At 45.3% G+C, this 21,945-nt stretch overlaps 1 protein-coding gene across 3 annotated transcripts in view; it reads left to right on the top strand.

The window, feature by feature from the left end:
* The window catches only part of SYNRG (synergin gamma), a 104,038-nt gene that overhangs the window by 3,843 nt on the left and 78,250 nt on the right, over positions 1–21,945 (top strand). For all 3 annotated transcript variants that reach the window (XM_058164175.1, XM_058164177.1, XM_058164176.1), the window contains exons 2-6: positions 10,663–10,700; positions 14,854–14,972; positions 17,036–17,166; positions 18,780–18,885; positions 19,832–19,943. In XM_058164175.1, coding sequence (XP_058020158.1) covers positions 10,663–10,700; positions 14,854–14,972; positions 17,036–17,166; positions 18,780–18,885; positions 19,832–19,943 — 506 coding nt within the window. The remainder of the gene's footprint in view (positions 1–10,662; positions 10,701–14,853; positions 14,973–17,035; positions 17,167–18,779; positions 18,886–19,831; positions 19,944–21,945) is intronic.

Below are 21,945 nucleotides of genomic sequence, written 5' to 3'. Positions count from 1 at the left end.
GAGACTGAATGATAAAGAACTGTACAGGTGTAGTCCTCAAATTCCGACCACAATTGGGACAACCAAAATTTCTGTTACTAAGCCATTGTTAAGTGAGCTGTGCCTGATTTTACAACCTTTTTGGCCACGGTTGTTAAACAAATCACTGCAGCCGTTAAGCGAATCTTGTGGTTGTGAAGTGAATCTGCCTTCCCCCATTGCCTTTGCTTGTTGGAAGCCAGCTGGTGATCACATGACCCCGCGGGGGACAGAGCAACTGTCATAAATAACATGCCAGTTGCCGAGCGTCTGAATTTTGATCATGTGACCATGAGGAGACTCCAACTGTCATAAGTGTGAAAAACGGTCATCAGTCACTTTTTCCCAATGCTGTTGTAACTTTGAACGGTCACTAACAAAGGGTTATAAGTCAAGGACTACCTGTATAGGGTTGGGGTGGGAAAAACATCCACCCTTTTTGGTATAAGGAGCTCGAGTTTTTTAGCCGGGGAACCGCCTGTATTGGCAACAGTAAGAGTGAATGGTATTTCAAATCCATTTTCTCCTTAAAAAAACAATATTGTAGTCCTGTCCACGGTTAAAATCCCCCGAATTAATTTTTGCTTCTCATCAAAGTCCTTTTGAAATTTCAGCCTACTCTATACTGACACTCTAGAATATGAGTAAGCTAATAAGAGGTTTTGTGGGTAGATAAGCTTTGGGGCGTTTGATTAATGAATATTCATTTCCTTTTTACTACAGAGAAATAGATGACAGACTGGCCCAGGGCTTTTTAAAAGTAATCAGTCTTCCTAAAATGACACTGCAGGCGGTTATATCTGTAAAGAGTGATCGGATTTAATTAAGCACAATTACTTGCAGATTGTATGTAATTTTTGTAGGACCTTTAGCATCAGAAAAATAATAGTTTGGCGTCATCTTTTTTCTTGAACTTCGAGCGTAATTAATAAACGTTCTTTCTTTTCCTGCATAAGCTTTCATAAATAAATCACCCCTTCTTTAGAAAGGCATCTATGTTTAATGATTTTTCCTTTCTTTCTTTCTGTCCTTCCCTCATTAAATGGCAATGAGTAAGATCAGGCTGGGTTGTGTGACGCTACCTTTTGTGGACAACTACTCTCCTTTTCCTTGCTCTTGTCACCATCAGCACCGTAGGAGTCTTATTCAAATATCAGTAGGAGGATTTAAAGATAATATGCAGATACGAACTTTAAAATCAGATGGGTGGACCTCTGTTTCAGGCTTGGTATGATTGATCAAGCCGCCCACCTGCACAGGTAGATATCAACTTCTGCTCTTTCATATTCTGAATTAGATCTGCTGTACGGATAGATCAAATTTACCCAACCTGATGCGCTCCAGAGATATTTGAGCCTTTGCTCCTAGAATGAACAGCTGTTAATTGGAGCATCTGTATCTGTATATGGGGACGCGGTGGCTCAGGGGCTAAGACAGCTGAGCTTGTCGATCGAAAGGTTGGCAGTTCGGGGGTTCGAATCCCTAGTGCTGCCGTATAACGGGGTGAGTTCCCGTTACTAGTCCCATCTTCTGCCAACCTAGCAGTTTCGAAAGCACGTAAAAATGCAAGTAGAAAAACTTCCCTTTGGTGGGAAGGTAACAGCTTTCCGTGCGCCTTTGGCGTTGAGTCATGCCGGCCACATGACCACGGAGACGTCTTCGGACAGCGCTGGCTCTTCGGCTTTGAAACAGAGATGAGCACCTCCCCCTAGAGTCGGCAACAACTAGCGCGTATGTGCGAGGGGAACCTTTACCTTTATAGATATAAATCTAGATGTATGTCTCATATCTGTATATGTGGGCTGAGATCCATGTTTTTCAGCTCAGCAACGTGAAGATGTGAAGACTTCAACTCCCAGAATTCCCCAAGCCAGCAGTTGAAGTCTATACATCTTTAAGCAGCCAAAGTTCAAGTTACTATTTGAAGTTACGACGGCCCTGAAAAAAAGTGGCTTATGACCAGTTTTCACACTTTTCACACAATTGTATCAGCATCCACATGGTCACGTAATCAAAATTTTGGGCGCTTGGCAACTGGCATGTATTTATGACAGTTGAAGTGTCCTGGGGTCATGCGATCGCAATCTGTAAGCTTCCCAGCTGGTTTCTAACAAGCAAAGTCAAATGGGGGAAACCAGATTTGCTTAATGGCTGCATGATTCGCTTAACAGTTGCAGTGATTTGCATAACAACGGTGGCAGAAAAGGCTGTAAAATGGGTGCCACTGTCTTGCCTAGCAATTAAGTCAGTTCCTAAATGAATCTGGTTTCTCCATTGACTTTGCTTATCAGAAGGTTGCAAAAGGTGATCATTGCAACCATCCTAAATACAGGCCAGTTGCCAGTCTTCCGAATTTTGGTCACTTGACCACGGGGATCCTGCAACAGTCGTAAGTATGAAAAGCAGTCATAAGTCACTTTTTCAGTGCTGTTGTAACGTCAAACGATCACTAAACGAATGATTGCAAGTTGAAGACTACCTGTGGAGTCCACGGTTGAAGACTTTCTGTGGAAAAGAACCAATGGCCAGCAAGAAGTGATCACTTGGGGAGCTCCTGTAATCAGGGGTGGGATTCAGAAATTTTAGCAACTGGTTCTCTGCCTGGTTGCTGGGTGGGCGTGGCCATGGGGGGCGTGGCCTACTCGGCCTCCTGCACCACCGGGGGGCGGGGTTTTTTTGCACTCCCCAGACTCAGGCGGCTTTCTTCAAGCCTCTGAGAGGGTGAAAACGGTGTGCCCCGGGTTCCGGAGGCCGGAAACGAGTCCGTTTCCGGACTTCTAGAACTTCCAGTAGGCCCGTTTTTCGCCCTCCCAGAGCCTCCGAGCGAGCCTTGCACTTACCTGGCATCCAAAACGGGCTGCGTGGAGGAGAGGGGAGGGGCGGGCAGGGAGGGGTCAACCAGTTCTTGCAACTACTGGTTCGGCGAACCATATTAAAATTAACATCCGGTTTTCCCGAACTGGCTGAATCCCACCCCTGCCTGTAATGTAAGAAATTGTTCTTAGGGTTGTCCAATCCCACCTTCCCTCAAACTCGTAATAAATCACTTAGAGCAGTTGTAAACTTTTGTGATGCTGATTATTATATATGGTTGGAATATTATTCAAGATCACCAGCCAGTTGAACAAAGAACGCCCATCCAGTCTGGGTCGATCACTGGGACCAGAGGTTCCCTGAAGATGGGCTCCAACACGAATCCGAAAGCTCAGAAGACAAAACCTCTGGTCCCAGTGACTGACCCAGATTGGATCCTGCAGCATTATCCTGGGACACGTATGTTCCCCTTCATCCGTGAAAGAACATCCATGAATATAATTCTGCAATTCGTTCTTGTGAAACTTAAATTGTAAGAGTGGCTGATGAGTTCAAAAAAGATAGGCAGTAACATTGCCCCCAAAATCTGGGTCCTCATTTTACCTCAGACGGATGGAAGGCTCGAGTCAACCTTGAGCCGGTGAGGATCAAACTGTTAGCTGTGGGCTGAATTAGCCTGTAATACTGCACTCTAACTACTGCGCTACCAGTTTTGCCATCTTCTTCTCCTGGATTAAAGACCCATTGTTTCTTGGGCTGTATGGGAATTGTAGTCCACCAAAGCTTGAGAGTTCCAAGCTGAGAAAGGCTGATCTAGAGAGATTGTTGAATTATTATTACTGTAATGGGAGCCCCTTTCCTGGCCATGGTCCAGAACAATTATAGAGCACATCTATCTGCCCTTGGACTAAAAAAAAAAAGACTATTTTCCATACTGCATTCTCATCATCTCGTGACAAAGCAATCAATAAGTAGCCTAGGGTGGATTCAGACGTCTGGTTTCTCCTACCATGGAATAAACTCAAGAATCTTATCAAATCTCTGATCCAGAGAGGAACCACCTTATGCCTTTGACTTTCCCACCTTTCAGTCTTTTTAATTATACTTGATGCATTTTCTCCTCCTATCCAATGACAAAAAATAATTAACCAATCATTTTTCTTTCTCTGCTCATTTTATACCCGGTTTTGACTAGCATAACGTGATTTCTTTTTTCAAGAAAGAAAAGTCCGAAGTGTTTTTGTACGGGTTGTTTTTGGGTCAATACATGTCAATGTACAGTATTTTTTGTTAATTTAAAAAAAAAAATAGAGAACGGCAAACCAGTTGTCAAAGAGAAACAGCAGATGAGTCTTGTTCCCTGGGGATTTATGAGGCACTTGTTTTGCTATTATGGAAAGAAACAAATGCCACATTTTGTTCACATCTCCTAGATCTCATAAAATAGAGGGAACTGGGATAAAACAAATACATTACGATATTAAACCTCTTGCAAACATTCGTCTAATTTTTAAATCGCAACAATATAGGAGTGGACTTTACCTTCATTAATATCTTTTTGGTCTGTTCAGTTTGTTCTTCTGCTTTAAACTATTTTTTGAACTACTTTTTATTTCTTCCAATATTTTTCTATCTTAAAGAGCCAGAACTGAGACAGACAGCACTTTCATTGTGCCATTATTTGCAATTATAGCTGATGAACAGAATGTTTTTCCTGCCTGCTTTAAAAAGCTGCATGTTGTTGTAGAATTTGTTCTGATTCATTCAGGCTTTTGTGAGTGCTTACTTATTTCCGGGCCAGTAACCATTTATTCCAAGGAGAGATTAAAAAAAGGGCAATAGTTGCCTGGATAGCATTGTAATCCAGGGTATAAATCCTTCCATTCAGATTAACAGATTAACAGAGTTGGAAGGGACCTTGTAGGTCATCTAGTCCAACCCCCTGCCCCTCTGCATCATTTCTGACAGACGGCAGTCCAGTCTCTTCTTGAAAGCTTCCAGTGATGAAGTTCCGGAAACGTCTGAAGGCAAGCTGTTCCATTGGTTGATTGCTCTCACTGTCAGAAAATTCCTCCTTACTTCTAGATTGAATCTCTCCTTGATCAGTTTCCATCCATTATTCCTTGTCTGGCCTTCAGGTGCCTTGGAAAATAGCTTGACTCCTTCCTCTCTGTGGCAGCCCCTCAAATATTGGAACACTACTATCATGTTTCCCTTGGTCCATATTTTAGCCCCCAGTCCCCTAATCATCCTGGTTGCTGTTCTCTGTACTTTTTGTAGAGTCTCGACATCCTTTTTATAGTGTGGTGACCAAAACTGGATGCAGTTTTCTAGGTGTGGTCTTAGTGGCTTTGGTTCATCTTGTAAAAACCTGGGGAAAACGTATTAAGAAAATAAATGGGAAAACATGTATGAAGTACTTGCATATGTTTTCCAATATTCCATGTATTATTTTTTCTCTCTTTTGGAGAAAAAAGGAACAGAGCAAAAAATTTTCTTTCCCAACTTTTCTTATTACATTTTCCAGGACTCTCTCTATAAAACTATGATAGCTAACCCAATGACTCAGCATCAATTAATATTCAGAATTGATGTTAATGATCAGTAAATTCTGTAGTTGAACAATGACTTGGATTAGATTGCACACAGTCAGAAATATGACCCTTAAGATTTAATAGGAAGCAGATGGAATTATTTTACATCAATAGACTGAGTCACAAACGGGAAGGATTCATATAGTGCACAGTGTGCCTTATTTAAAATATGTTTTTGGTTTTTTTGCTAAGCCATAATGACTTGGCAGACTTGAAACACTTAAGCCGTAAAATGTAGTTCACCACACATCTAATGCTTGGATTCGCATGTTATGCTGGGTCAGAGTAACACAAGTACTTTAACACAATGCGCATCCCTGGTTGCTCGTAAAGAAATCATCCTGAACATTGAAGCATTTAACAGAACATGAAGATTGGGAGAAACCAGGTTTAATAGCAGTAACTGTGAGAGGGATCTTGGAGTCTTAGTGGACAACCAATTAAATATGAGCCAACAGTGTGCAGCGGCAGCCAAAAAACCCAATGCAATCCTAAATTGTATTAACAGAGGGATTCAATCAAGATCAACCTGCAGTACTAATACCTCTCTGTAAAGCTTTAGTAAGACCACATCTAGAGTACTGCATCCAGTTTTGGTCACCACACTGTAAAAAAGATGTTGAGACTCTAGAAAGAATGCAGAGAAGAACAAGGAAGATGATGGGGAACTCATCAAATTTGCAGATGACACCAAGCTTGCAGGAATAGCCAATACTCCAGAAGATAGGCTCAAATTACAGAAAGATCTTGACAGACTTGAACATTGGGCGCTATCTAACAAAATGAAATTCAACAGCGAAAAAAGTAAGGTTCTACATTTAGGCAAAAAAACCAAAATGCACAGGTACCATATATGTGGTACCTTGCTCAATAGTAGTACCTGTGAGAGGGATCTTGGAGTCCTAGTGGACAACCATTTAGATATGAGCCAGCAGTGTGCAGCTGCTGCTAAAAAAGCCAACACAGTTCTGGGCTGCATAAACAGAGGGATAGAATCAAGATCACGTGAAGTGTTAGTGCCACTTTATAATGCCTTGGTAAGGCCACACTTGGAATACTGCATTCAGTTTTGGTCGCCACGATGTAAAAAAGATGCTGAGACTCTAGAAAGAGTGCAGAGAAGAGCAACAAAGATGATTAGGGGACTGGAGGCTAAAACATATGAAGAACGGTTGCAGGAACTGGGTATGTCTAGTTTAATGAAAAGAAGGACTAGGGGAGACATGATAGCAGTGTTCCAATATCTCAGGGGCTGTCACAGAGAAGTGGGAGTCGGGCTGTTCTCCAAAGCACCTGAGGGTAGAACAAGAAGCAATGGGTGGAAACTGATCAAGGAAAGAAGCAACTTAGAACTAAGGAGAAATTTCCTGACAGTTAGAACAATTAATAAGTGGAACGACTTGCCTGCAGAAGTTGTGAATGCTCCAACACTGGAAATTTTTAAGAAAATGTTGGATAACCATCTGTCTGAGATGATGTAGGGTTTCCTGCCTGGGCAGGGGGTTGGACTAGAAGGCCTCCAAGGTCCCTTCCAACTCTGTTGTTGTTATATTGTTATATTGATTAGGGGACTGGAAACAAAAACATATGAAGAACGGTTGCAGGAATTGGGCATGGCTAGTCTAGTGAAGAGAAGGACCAGGGGAGACATGAGAGCAATCTTCCAATATTTGAAGCACTGCCACAGAGAGGGGGGGGTCAAGCTATTTTTCAAAGCACCTGACAAGGAATAATGGATGGAAACTGATCAAGGAGAGATTCAACCTGGAAATAAGGAGAAATTTTCTGACAGTGAGAGCAATCAACCGATGGAACAGAAGTTTCCTTCAGAAGTTCTGGGAGCTTCATCACTGGAGGCTTTCGAGAAGAGACTGGACTGTCACCTGTCACAAATGGTGTAGGGTGTCCTGTTTGGGCCGGGGGGTTGGACTAGATAATTTACAAGGTCCCTTCCAGCTCAGTTACACTGTTCTGTTCTAAGATTAATGAAGATATGGACTAAATGAGGGGATTTGTAAAGCACTTAAGAGAGAGGAAGGACAATAAGGGGGAGGCATGCTAGATATGATTTTTATCTCTGGACAGTGGTTAAATGATCTGGTATTAGATGATTTAGTAACAGAACCAATGTCATGGTCGGATCATTTTCTCCTTCGCCTAGACTTCCGAACCGCTATTCACCACCGCAGGGAGACGGAACCTATACGGTGGTTCCGTCCCAGGCGCCTGATGGACCCTGAGAGGTTCCAGACGGAGCTTGGGCCATTCCCTGAGGATCTGGCCCACGGCACGACTGAGGAACTGGTCGTGGCCTGGGAGCAGGCCGCGCCGGGCCCTGGACCGTGTCGCGCCTTTGCGGCCTCTGACCCGCGAGATCTCGTCCGCCCCTTGGTTCTCCGAGGGGCTGAGGGAGATGAAACGCCGGAGAAGACGCCTAGAGAGCACCTGGAGGTCCAGTCGCCCGGTTGATCGGACACTAGTTAGGACCTATACTAGACCTACCTAGTGGCAATGAGGGAAGCGAGGCGCCCACGCCTACCCTCATTGCGCCGGCAGATAACCGCCCGCCGCCCCAGCTGGGTGACCCGCCTCCTACATCAGGAGGTGCGGGATGACCCTTTGCAGGGACGAGCCGAGGAGTTTAGTGGTTATCTATACGATAAAATCGCTCAGCTGAGGGACGGCCTGGACCGAATTTGGGATGATCCAGGCGAGGGAGAGGAGGCACGCCTTGTTGAGCACATTTGGGATGAGTTTGACCCTGTGGCTCCCGAGGACGTGGACAGGTTGTTGGGGAGGCTTCACGGCACGACATGTTTACTGGACCCGTGCCCTTCCTGGCTGGTACTGGCCACTCAGGCGGTGACACGAGGCTGGCTCCAGAGGATTATCAACGCTTTGTTGGATGGGGTTTTCCTGCCGCCTTGAAAGAGGCGGTGGTGAGACCCTCCTTAAGAAGCCCTCTTGACCCAGCTATTTTGGCTAATTATCGCCCAGTTCCAACCTTCGCTTTGTTGCGAAGGTTGTAGAGAGTGCCGTGGCGCGACAGCTGCCCCAACACCTGGATGAAGATGTCTATCTAGACCTGCTCCAGTCCGCTTCCGACCCGGATACAGCACGGAGACAGCTTTGGTCGCATTGGTGGATGATCTCTGGAGGGCCAGGGACAAGGGATATTCCTCTGCCCTGGTCCTATTAGACCTCTCAGCGGCGCTCGATACCATCGATCATGGTATCCTGCTGCGCCGGTTGAGGGATTGGGAGTGGAGGCACCGATATCGGTGGTTCTCCTCCTATCTCTCCGACCGGTCGCAGACGGTGTTGACAGGGGGCAGAGGTCGACCGCGAGGGGCCTCACTTGTGGGGTCCTCAGGGTCGATTCTCTCGCCTGCTGTTCAACAACTACATGAAGCCGCTGGGTGAGATCATCAGTGGTTTCGGGGTGAGATACCAGCAGTACGCTGACGACACTCAGCTGTACTTTTCCACCCCGGACCACCCCAATGAAGCTGTTGAAGTGCTGTCCCGGTGTTTGGAGGCTGTACGGGTCTGGATGGGGAGAAACAGGCTCAAGCTTAATCCTCCAAGACGGAGTGGCTGTGGATGCCGGCACCCGATTCAGTCAGCTGCAGCCGCGCTGGCTGTTGGTGGCGAGTTACTGGCCCCAAAGGATAGGGTGCGCAACTTGGGTGTCCTTCTGGATGATCGGCTGTCGCTTGAAGATCATTTGACGGCCGCCTCCAGGAGGGCCTTCCACCAGGTTCGCCTGGTCCGCAGTTGCGCCTTCCTTGATCGGGATGCCTTATGCACGGTCACTCATGCGCTCGTTACCTCTCGCTTGGATTACTGTAATGCTCTCTACATGGGGCTCCCCTGAAGTGCGCTCGGAGGCTTCAGTTAGTCAGAATGCAGCTGCTGGTGATAGAGGAGCTACACGTAGCTCCCATGTAACACCGCCTCCTGCGCAGACTGCACTGGCTGCCTGTGGCCTCTCGGGTGCACTTTAAGGTGTTGGTTATGACCTTTAAAGCGCTCCATGGCTTAGGACCTGGGTACTTACGGGACCGCCTGCTGTTACCATACGCCTCCCACCGACCCGTACGCTCCCACAGGGGGGGGCTTCTCCGGGGGCCGTCCGCCAAACAATGGCGGCTGGCGGCCCCAGGAAGGGCCTTCTCTGTGGGGCTCACTCTGGAACAAGCTTCCCCCGGGCTTACGCCAAATTCCTGACCTTCGGACATTTCGTCGCGAACTCAAGACTCACCTTTTTATCCGCGCGGGGCTGGCTTAAATTGGGATTTTAAATTTTAAATTTATTAATTTTAAATGGGGTTTTAGTAGAGTAAATTTTAATCATTGGGCTAATTTAAATAAGTTTTTTAAATTGGATTTTAAATTTGTATATTGTATTGCTGGTTTTTATTATGCCTGTACACCGCCCTGAGTCCTTCGGGAGAAGGGCGGTATAAAAATTAAATAAAATAAATAAAAATAAAAAATAATAAATAATACTCCAATTATCTGTTGAAAAGAAGGTGAGAAGTCATATATTTTTTACCTTTTCTTTTTCTTTCCTTGCACTTTTTTGATAGTCCTCAACTTCATTCAGTGACTGTTAGAAGTTAGAATGGCACTGAGAAACATAACTTATGACCATTTTTCATACTTAACGACTGTTGTAACATCCCCATGGTCATGTGATCAAAATTCAAACATTTAGCAACTGACTCATATTTATGACAGTTGCAGTGTCCCAGGGTCACATGATCCCCTTTTGCGACCTTCTGACGAGCAAAATTAAGGGGGGAAAGGCAGATTCACTTAACAACCACGTTACTAACTTAACAGTTGCAGTGACTCCCTTGACAATTGTGGCAAGAAAGGTTGTAAAATGGGGCAAAACTCACTTAACAATTGTCTCTCGGAGCAACAGAAATTTTGGGCTCAATTGTGGTATTTTTTTCTCCCTTCATTCGTCTTTTATTACATGACCATTCTTAACAGAATGGTTAAACAGTTTTGTTTAAAAACAAATTCTATATTGTCTCCTGGTGTTTTTCACAATCTGAAAAAAATATATATTTTTTTTTTTCACTGACCTTGTGGATAGTAACTAACAGGATCTCTCCCCTGCTTCGGGGGGGCACCCATCAGTGCTAAGGACTTTTAACACGGGATGTTCTTTTCCTTAAATGACATATTGACTTTTTTTTTCCTTCTCCTCTTCTCGTTTCAGCTTTGTTTTCCCTGTAGCTGGTGGCCTTGGCCCTCAAGGTAGGTAAAACTAGAAAGGGTACTGGACTTGCAAGAAAAAACATGAAATATCTTAAGTTAGGCGTCTATAGCAGGGCTCTCCAACCTTGTCAACTTTAAGACTTGTGGACTTCAACTCCCACAATTCCTCAGCCAGCTTCCACAAGTCTTAAAGTTGACAAGGTTGGAGAGCCCTGGTCTATAGCAATAGCATTTAGACTTATATACTGCCTCTCAATTCCTGGCAGATAGATGGTGAAGAAATGGAGGTAGTGACAGATTTTATTTTCCTGGGCTCCAAGATCACTGCAGATGGGGACTGCAGCCAAGAAATTAAAAGACGCTTGCTCCTGGGGAGGAAAGCTGTGGCAAATCTAGACAGCGTACTAAAAAGCAGAGACATCACCCTGCCAACAAAAGTGCGTATAGTCAAAGCTATGGTTTTCCCAGTTGCAATGTATGGCTGTGAAGGTTGGGCCATAAGAAAGGCTGAGCGCCAAAGAATTGAGGCCTTTGAACTCTGGTGCTGGAGAAGACTCCTGTGAGTCTCTTGGACTGCAAGGCGAACAAACAAGTCAGTTCTAGAGGAGATCAACCCTGACTGCTCTTTAGAAGGCCAGATCCTGAAGGTGAAACTGAAATACTTTGGCCACCTAATGAGAAGGAAGGACTCACTGGAGAAGAGCCTAATGCTGGGAAAGATTGAGGGCAAAAGAAGAACGGGACGGCAGAGAACGAGGTGGCTGGATGGAGTCACTGAAGCAGTTGGCATGAGTTTAAATGGACTCCAGAGGATGGTAGAGGACAGGAAGGCCTGGAGGAATGTTGTCCATGGGGTCGCAATGGGTCAGACACGACTTCGCAACTAACAACAACTGCCCCATAGCGCTTTACAATAGTCTCTGGATGTCTACAGAGATTCTTGGTCATCCAGATCATGGTTGTCCCAAAGGTGCTTTTTTTTCCCCAAGAGGCAACTGGACTTTCTTGGTTTTTCTTTGAAAACATTTTGCTTCTCTCTTTTTTTTAAAAAAATAAAGTTTTTTATTTTGAACACATTAAAACACAAGACAAACATACAACATTTATATACATATCACTGTTTCTTATCAGCTATTCAAAGAGGTCCTTTCTTACTATTTATACATACTTTAATTCTATCTTATTTTACTTTTATATTATCTATCTTCCTTTATTTCATCTACATTTTACCCTGTTGTTCAATTTTCATTATCTTTCCTATTTTCCAACCATTCGTACCATCTACACCAGACCTTATAATATTCTGTATCCTCTTTTTCTTTGATTTCTTTTGAGTTTATCCATCTCTGCACATTCTAGGATTTTCTTAATTAAATTGTCTTCTGTTGGTGGGTTCTCCTTTGAAGTCGTGTCTCTTCTCATCCCAAGAAGCTTCTTCAGATTTTGTACTCTGAAGAAGCTGAAGAAGCTTTTTGGATGAGAGGCGAAACGTCTTCAAAAAACCCCCAAAAGTCCAGTTTCCTCTTGGAAAAAAAACCCACCTTTGGTACTCTCTGGATGGTTTACAATGTAGAAGCATTATTTGCATTTTGCCCCCAACAATCTGGATCCTCATATCACCATCTTTGGGAGGATGGATGTTGACTCTGTAAACCGCTTAGGAAGAACTGTAAAGCACTGTGAAGTGGTATATAAGTCTAAGCATGTTGCTGTTGTTATTGCTGTTGTTATTACTGCTATTGCTATTGCTATGGAAGTCTGAGTCAATCCTGAGCTTCGTCAGGATTGAACACCAGGCTTTGGTCAGAGTTAGCCTGCCATACTGCAATTTAACCACTGTGCCACTATAACTCAGAAGTGTAAAAATTGGGACTGGTGCTTGGTTTTTTTTGGAATTTTGCTCTTGGGTGGGCAAAGGAAGAGGAACCGAAAGAAAGATAAGGATTCTGCAAACCGAGTGCCTCACCCCTGCTTAAGACTAGCGCTCCTGCACTTCTTTGGAGAGATGCTAAAGGACTTGGTAACGTGAAGACCGATTCACCATCTGAGATCAAAGACCTTCCCCTTTGATTTTGCACCTTTAAATCAGTGTGGCAACTTAACCAAGGTTACTAACTGATGAAGGAGAATATCTGTCGCTCATGGTTGAAATGAAGGGACCTTTGCATATTCTGAGCTTGGTTGTTTCCTTGCAGACGTTTCACTACCCAAACTAGGGTAACATCATCAGGCACTAATGATGAAGTTACTTAATTTAGATAATGAAATATCTGCAAAAAAAGTCTGTGGAGCTTCTCAGTCATCCAGGTCATGGTTGACAGAGCCGAAGAAGCTTCTTGGATGAGAAGCGAAATGTCTTCAGAGAAAAACCAAGAAAGTCCAGCTGTCTCTTGACAAAAAAGCACTTTTGGGATAACCATGACCTGGATGGCTAAGAATCTCCATAGACATCTGCAAGAAAACAACCAAGCTTAGAGAGCACAAAGGACCCCTCATTAATGCTAACTCTTGTTTCAAAGATTTAAGGTCAGTATTGATAAAATCCTTGAGAAGGTCTTTTAGTCCAACTCGCTGCTTGATGTAGGGTTGGTTAGTCTTTTGGATAGGAGGCTTTCTATCCAGCCAGATCATTATTGCAAATTAATATAAGAATTAATATAAGAATTTGGCATCGCTTTCAGCTCTCCTGCCAAGGAAAGATTTTGCCTGAATAGGAAGCTCAAGAGTTCCCCTCTCAAAACCAACTTTTGAGAAGCAAGGCCGCATCAGGGTTGTGTTTAACCTCGGGGTGGTGGTGGGGCCTGGCTAGGTTGAGCATGGCCAGCTCAACATCACTTGTGTCAGTGGCTGTGGTAGCCTGAGCGCTCTGCCAGCGAAAATGGGCTCCCGAGCTCTCTTTCCAGCTGTGATGGCCTCCTGCAACTGTCGTGTCCCACTCCTCCGCTGGCGGCCGGGTCAGGGAAATCCGAATCAGGCATGCCTCTGCAGCTCTGCCAAAGTCCTATCAAAGTCCTCAGGGCAGGCAGGAGACCAGAAAGTGACTTCAGCAAGATATGTTTAGACTTTGCCTGACTCAGAGAATGCCAGAAAGCAGATCCTTTATATAGGCCATGGGGTGTGGCTCCATGACTCAGCACTTATCCAGGCCTGCCCCTCCCTTCCTTCTGTTGCCTCCGCCTATCAAGTCTTCTGACGCGAGGGTCACTCCAGTCGGCAGCTGTTGGCAATAGACCTCCCTCAGGCTCACATGCTGTGGAGGAGGGGGAGGGGTCTAGTTGCTCCGTTTGCCTGGGCATGGAGCCAGAGCTGGGGGCTGGAGGTATTTCTTCCTCTTCAGCCTGTCTGGGCATGGAGCCAGGGCTGGGGCCGGGAGGCATACTAGAACATTCCTCCGTGTTCGGAAGCAGATAAGAAGACCCCGGCTGAGGTGAGATTGGACGAGACACAACAGCAACCCTTTGCCAGCGAAAATGGAGCTCAGGAGGGCTGTGCACAGCCTTCATGAGCTCCGCTTTCGCTGGCAGAGGTCCTTCACTGTTTCCGGGGTGGTATCGCGAGCCAGATCTAAGCATCCCTCAGGCCTTGAGTTTGACACCCCTGGTCTGTTTGGATCACCAGCCCCTTAACTATAGCCAGGGGTGGGCTGCTGGGGTTTCGCAGGGGTTCGGGAGAATTCTCTAGCTAAGATTCTGTGCAGTTCAGAGAACTCCTAAAACTCACTCTTGCTGGCCCCACCCACCCCACCCCTCCCAGGAATCCCCACGCGGCCCATTTTGGATTCAGATAAGTGCAGGGCGCGCACAGAGGTTCATGGAGGGTAAAAAAAATAAGACCTACCGGAAGTTCGGGAACACCAGAAGCGGGCCGTTTCCAGCCTCCAGGGGCCCCCCGGGGCCTGGGGAGGCCATTTTTGTCCTCCTGGAGATAAGCCTCCTGGAGATAAGCCTCTAAAGCCCAGGGAAGGCAAAAACGCTCCCCCACCCTGCAGTGGTGCAGGAGGCCGACTAGGCCACGCCCACCATGGCCACGCCCACCCAGCAACCGAGCAGAGAACCCCTTGCTAAAATTTTTGAAGCCCACCCCTAACTATAGCTAATTGGTTGGCCCAATTGTATCTGTTCTTGCCCTCTTGTGTCGAGTGGTGGAGTTGACTCCACAGGAATCCTAACTGGTTTTTAATGTCTCGGTGTAGGGATGATTCCAATGCAACAGCAGCGCTTTTCAATGGTGCCTGTCATGCAGCCCAATATGCAAGGCATGATGGGGATGAATTACGGTTCTCAGATGCCTCCAGGAACGATAACTGTGCAGGTACGTGCTGAGGCGATTTCAAGCGGTCTGGTTTGAATCTGTATCGGGGATTATTTCATTCGTCCCAATTTCTTTACCCCTATTGGGTGTCTCTAGGTGGTGTACAAATAAAATGATAAAATCCTACAGAAGTCATAATTAAAAACAAAATTAAGACATTGATCAAGGAGAATACAGGTAGTCCTCGACTTACAACAGATCATTTAGTGCAGGGGTCTCCAACCTTGGCAACTTTAAGCCTTGTGGACTTCAACTCCACAAGTTGAAGTCTGGGAGTTGAAGTCCACAAGTCTGAAAGTTGCCAAGGTTGGAGACCCCTGATTTAGTGACTGTTTGAAGTTACAACAGCATTGAAAAAAGTGTCTTAAGACCATTTTTCACCCTTCTGTCCGTCACAGCATCCCCATGGTCATGTGATTTACATGCGGATGCCTGGCAACTGGTTCATATTTATGACGGTTGCAGTGTCCCGGGGTCACGCGATCCCCTTTTGCAACCTTCTGAAAAGCAAAGCCAACGGGGGAGCCAGATTCACTTCACAGGCATGTTGCTAACTTAAGTCATAAAACAGGGCAAAACATGCTTAACAAATTTTATCAGCAACATAAATTTTGGGCTCAATTGTGGTCCTAAATCAAGGACTACTTGTACTTGTGCCTCAAGGTTGAAATGAGGGGTCCTTGGTGTTCTCTGAGCTTGGCTGTTTTCTTACAGACCTTTCATTACCCAGCTAGGTAACATCATCATTGCATTGCAAGGATATTACCTAGTTTGGGTAATGAAACATCTAAAAGAAAACAACCAAGGTCCCCTCAAAATTAAAACAGTTAAAAAGAACAATTGCAAAGTTAAAAGCGCCTTCAACCCACCAACCACCTCCAGGGTTGCATGATACTCTTAGATCCCCCATCCCCGACCTATTGGCAGAGTCAGGTTTTAATCATCTTCCTCTTTTAACGACCCTATAATCCCTTGCAGGATGGAGTCTGGGCAACTGAATGGAGCTGAACGTTTACTGGCAGGATGCCCTTCCTGTCGCCAATGAGGAGGTTTTTTTCTAGCAGATATATTCTCAGTGTGCCCAGAGAAAGAAATATCTGCCTCTACCTAGGATCGAACTCACAGCCTCCTGATTGTGAGGCGAGAGCTCCACCGCACCACAGAGCCAGGTCTTAATGCGCTTCTGAAATACTAGGAGAATGGGGGCCAGCCTCACCTCCAGAAGCAAGATGTTCAGGGGTGAAATTCAGCGGGTTCTGACAGGTTCTGGAGAACCGGTAGCGGAAATTTTAAGTAGTTCAGAGAACCGGCAATTACCACCTCTGGCTGGCCCCAGAGTGGGGTGGGAATGGAGATTTTGCAGTATCCTTCCCCTGCCACGCCTACCAAGCCACACCCACCAAGCCACACCCCACCCACCAAGCCATGCCCACAGAACTCATAGTAAAAAAAAATGGAATTCCATCACTGAAGATGTTCCATAGGATGGACCAATGGCAGAGAAGGCTCTCTTTTTAGAGTCCACCAGTCAAAATTCGTTAACATGCATAAGATAACCTCCCTGCCTGATCTAGTGCAACTGGTTAATGAGATAGAGATGGAAGAGTTTCATTCAACATAAATATACATCTCATATGGTGGTGTGCCATATTTGCAACATTTTCTGTTTTGATACAGGTAGTCCTTGTGGGGCACAATTGAGCCCCAGATTCTTGTTCCTAAGCAAGACAGTTGTTCAGTGACTTGTGCCCTTTTTTTACTACCTATTCTGCCACAGTTGTTAAGTGACTCACATTTTCAGTGCCGTCGCAATGTCGAATGGTCACTAAACAAATAAGCTGTAAGCCCAGGAGCATCCATAATTCATATAATTTATATGCATCAAATAACACGGACAAATAATGGACATGTGTTTGCAGACGTTGAGATCTCATTGTAAGAAAGCTCACATACATTCTGAGTATCCCGAGACCCAGTTTGCTGGATCATTTACCATGCATTTATCTCCCTGTCTCTCTTGTTCTTTGTTCTTTAATGTTGACCTGCTAATTTGGTTCACACAGGGTGGCATGCCTCTCGGTGCGATGCCAACAGCGGGGATGCCATATATGGGCCAAAGTCCCTTCCTTGGAATGCGTGCAGCAGCTCCTCAGTACACCCCTGATATGCGGAAGCATTTTGTTGAAGAGCAACAGTAAGTGAGCCATTCTGTGACAATAGATTTGACTTATTTTTTTTAATTAATTAATTATATACAGTTGTGCCAAAATTGTGGAAACCTTTTTGGGAAAAGTGTATTTTCTAAAACTAGCTAATAACACCACTTTTATTTTGGAGTAGAACCATAAAATTATATATCAATGGAAAGATAATGTAATCAAGAATGTCATGCAATAACTTTTATGAAGGATTTGCTATTAGAAGAGCAGTTACAGTATAAAGAAGAAAAGTGAAACACATAGAAAAAACAAGATATACAAAAATTATCACCCTGACAGTTAATACGTAGTTGAGTAACCTTTAGCATGAATTAGGGCATGAATGGTCAGCCAGTCCTACTGGAACAAGGCCCTCTTGCTTTTCGCCACCAGTGACGCTTCCCTCCAGCCTTCACCCAAAGCCCCGCACCAGGAGGCTGAAGCAGACCCCAGGTGGGAATTTCTGCCCTCCGACCTGCGCAAAAAGACCCCGAAGGGGGAGACTGTCTGCAGCAACACAAATGTTCATTGCACGTATCTGTCCCAGGGGCCGTAGTTTGAGGACCCCTGATTTAATGCAATATTAAAATATGCAAATAATTTTGCTGCGGACCACCCAAAAAATTTCATGGACCACCAGTGGTCCATGGATCACCAGTTGGTGACCGCTGCCTTAGATCAGCGTTCCCCGACCTTTTCGGCTGGATGGCCCAGTTTGGGGTGGGAGAGGGGATGCCTCTGTGCTAGCGGTCGGCGTGCATGCAGGCGTGTTCAGCTCCTTTTGCAGAACTGACAGGCATAGGCGCCCGCCACTACACAAAGGGAGCCGCATGCAGTTGGAGCTGCCTATGTGCACTTGCGCGCTGCTTGCGCAGCCCAGGGAGTTGAGGACCCCTGAATTAGATTACTCACTTTTGATCTGTGATGGTGAACCTAGGGCACGTGTGCCACAGGTGGCACGCAGAGCTCTCTCTGCAGGCACGCGAGCCGTCACCCCAGTTCAGTTCCACCGCACATGTGCATGTGTGTCTCCCGCTGGCCAGCTGATTTTCGGGTCTCGGTTGCACATGCACAGGGGGCAGGTCACACGCAGGAGACGTGTGCAGGAGCGGGGGGAGCACAGGGGTCGTGGGCACATGCACGGGTTGGCAGGGTATGCAAAAGTGGGGCCGTGATCGCATTGCATTATGGGTTATACTGTAAGTGCAGGGAGGCCTACTAGGCCCAAAATGGGGTGCAGGGGAGTGTGGCGCGGCCCCACGTGGCCCATTTTTGCTCCCAGGAGGCTGAAGGGAGGCCTACTAGGCCTAAAATGGGGCACAGGGGCAGTATGGGGGTAGTGCATGCACATGCGTGGGGGGGTCACACGCACATTCTATTATGGGTGCAGGCGTACATGTGTGATGTCACATGTGCGTGCACACAATTTCAGCACGCCACAACAAAAAGTTTAGCCCTCACCGCCTTAGATGAACAGATTGCCACTTCTTTCCCCCCTTGCCCAAGGCCAAGTCTGTGTTTTTTTCAAGTCAAGTCTAGTACAGAAGTAACAGAAATAGCAGTTGAGGCCTAAATCATGTCTATAATCAGCATTGATTACATCTTGCAGGAAACGGTTTGAACACCAGCAGAAGGTTTTGGAGGAAGAAAGAAAAAGGCGTCAGTTTGAAGAACAGAAGCAAAAGCTACGGCTTTTAAGCAGCGTGAAGCCAAAGGTATGCGGTGACAAATTTATTCATTGGCAAGCCAGTTGGATTTAAATTAATATCCGTTGAGGAGGGAAATTAAAATAATAAATAGAATTTTAAAAACAACAACAACCCAAAACCAGTGTTTCCACAAAACAGTATGGTCCTTGACTTATAGCCATTCATTTAGCAACTATTTGAAGTTAAAACAGCACTGGAATTAAGTTACTTACAATCAGGCCTTGCACTTACGACCACCACAGTATTCCCCATGGTCTTGTCATCAGAATTCAGGCACTTGGCAACCAGCATGTATTTAAAACGGTTGCATCGTTTGGGGGAATCATGTGATTTCCATTTTCAACTTTCCCAGCTGGCTTCCAATCAGCAAAGCCAATCGGGGAAGCCTTAACATCCACATGATTCACTTAACAACTGCAACGATTAGCTTAATTGGCAAAAGTCTTGTAATATTGGGTGTGACTCACTTAACAACAGCAACTGAGCTGTGGTGGTGCAGTGGTTAGAATGCAGTATTGCAAGCTAACTCTGCTCACTGCCAGGAGTTTGATCCTGGCCAGTTCGAGGTTGACTCAGCCTTCCATGGTTGGTAAAATGAGGACCCAGATTGTTGGGGGCAATATGCTGACTTTGTAAACTGCTTGGAGAGGGGCTGTAAAAGCACTGTGAAGTAGTATATAAGTCTAAGCGCTATTGCTATCACTTGTGCAATGGAAATTTTGATCCAAATTGTGGTGATAAGTCAGGGACTACCTGTTTACGGGAATATAAAATGATAAGCTACTTTGACATAAAATGGGTTTTGCTTGTCTGATTTTTCCTTGAGGAATTCCACCCTGAGAAAATAGCGTACTTTGTTTTGGAGCAACTGATAAATGTAGTTGGGTTTTCTAAAATAGTTGAACGTTCTGTTAGATCTGTTTCACAATAGGGTGTATCAATGTGTTTTCAGATGGGTGAAAAAAGCCGAGATGATGCCCTGGAAGCTATTAAAGGGAACCTAGACGGGTTTTCCAGAGATGCTAAACTCCATCCCACGCCAACTGCTCATCCCAAAAATGCAGGTATTCAACTTGGAGACAAGATCTTGAAATTTAAAAAAAAAAATGTATGCAGCTTTAAGGTGCACAGAAACCTTTAGAGAAACCTGCCAAACAGAAGCATTTATCAATTCTATTGCTTTCAGTGAAAAAAAGAAATCTTAACAACTTTTTGGGTCATAAACAGCAGGACTTTAATATGCTTAATTCTAATTGGATTAGGATTCCAGTTCTATTAAATTATAGCCAAATTATGTTCAGTTGATTGAGCCTGTAATGCACTTTGAAAACTAGCAGCCTTTTCAAAAATGTTAAGCTGCTTCCGTATAAGTTGCAGTTGCAAATTCTCATCTTTTAAAAGCATCAAATTAATGGCTGTGGCTATTAAAAACTAATGTCCTCGAGATTTTTGTTTCTTTTTACAACCCTGTACTCGGGGCGACTGGCTGGAGTGGAGAGTTTACTGGCTGGATGCCCTTCCTGATGCCTACGTGCAGTTCACAGCAGATATTTTCCCTTTGAGAGAGAAACAACTGCTGCTACTTAGAATTGAACTCTCAAATCTTCTGAGTTGGAGATGAGTGTCTTCGCCACGAGGCCACCATGCTGCTAATGTCCTCAAGAAAATAAAATGCATGTAAAAAATAAAGCAGGCATAGGAAAATAAAGATTTTTATTACCTGTGCAGCAGTGAAAGCCAATTTAGCATATAGCAGCTGGGATCCTTCTGGGTAAATTCTCAGCTTTCTAAAGGAGGTGGTCCCATTTTTCTCTCTAGCAGAGGGCTCAGTTGGGAATGTGCCATCTAACTGATAAAAGCCCTCTGTGCTGTACCCCAGGGGTCTCCAACCTTGGCAACTTTAAGACTTGTGGACTTCAACTCCCAGAATTCCTCAGCCAGCAAAGCAAAGCTGGCTGAGGAACTCTGTGTTGTGACCCAGGCCCAAGTAGGTAGTAATAAACTTAGTCTGTGGAAAAACAAACTTTATTCGAACTTTATTCGATCGTTCAACTCAAAACAAATGCCTCCCAATACAAATTCCTCAGTTATCTCTCAAACCTTAGTCCAATTAGGCAAACTGCCAAAGGCCCTTCCTGGCAAACGTCCAGAAGCCACAAAAACAAAGACGTAGACGAAGCAGAAGACGCAGCTACATTGTTTTCCGGCAAAGGCCAGACATCGGTGCTGGTCTGTTTTAAGCCTTATGGGAGGGGCCAATCATCTCTTGGCCCTACTCCTGAATTGTCTTCTGTGCTTGAGCTGCTCTTGCCTTCTGGCAGCTCTTCTCATGCGTGCATTAGGAACAGGCTCCTCCTGTTCCTCTGCCTCACTACTGTCAGGCTCTGGAGGCTCTGCACCTCAATTCCCGATAGCCCTGGCCTCACCTCAGCCTCATCGCTGTCCGACTCCATTGCCAGTTCCATAGGCTGCAGACCACAACACTTTGAAGTCCACAAGTCTTAAACTTGCCAAGGTTGGAGACCCCTGCTCTACCCAAAATTTTAAATAGCCCTTAAATCAAGGCCTTTCTGAGTGATTTTAATGCTTGTAAAAAAGCAAAAATGGGGACTGTAGAGAGGAAGCAGCTCCTTCTCCCTTTCACCTCTTGCTGAAAAAGCAAGATTTTTTTACCCCCTCTACAGTGTGAAGTTCAGAAGCCACTTATCTCTTCAGCAGGGCAAGTAATACCATAAAATTGTGGGATTTTTGCATTACTGGTATGCACCATTCTTTCCTCACACCCTCTTGTACAGAGGTGGGCAGGAGGGTGATAGCTCAGCAGTTTAAAGACGTTGAGCTTGTCAACTGGCAGCCCCGGTTCGAGACCTGAGCGCCTCCCAATGGGATGAGCTCTCGTTACTTGCCCCCAGCTCTTGCCCACCTAGCAGTTTGAATGCATGCAAATGTGAGTAGATAAATAGGTACCACTTGGGTGGGAAGGTAACAGCAGCAATCAGTGCGCTTTGGCGTATAGTCATGCTGGCCACATGACCACGGAAGGGTCTTCAGACAATGTTGGCTCCC

This window comes from Ahaetulla prasina, chromosome 1 (genome assembly GCF_028640845.1).
Source record: "Ahaetulla prasina isolate Xishuangbanna chromosome 1, ASM2864084v1, whole genome shotgun sequence".
NCBI classification, from domain to species: Eukaryota; Metazoa; Chordata; class Lepidosauria; order Squamata; family Colubridae; genus Ahaetulla; species Ahaetulla prasina.
Note: the sequence above shows the minus strand (reverse complement) of the source record. Positions and strands in the feature narration are given on the sequence as shown.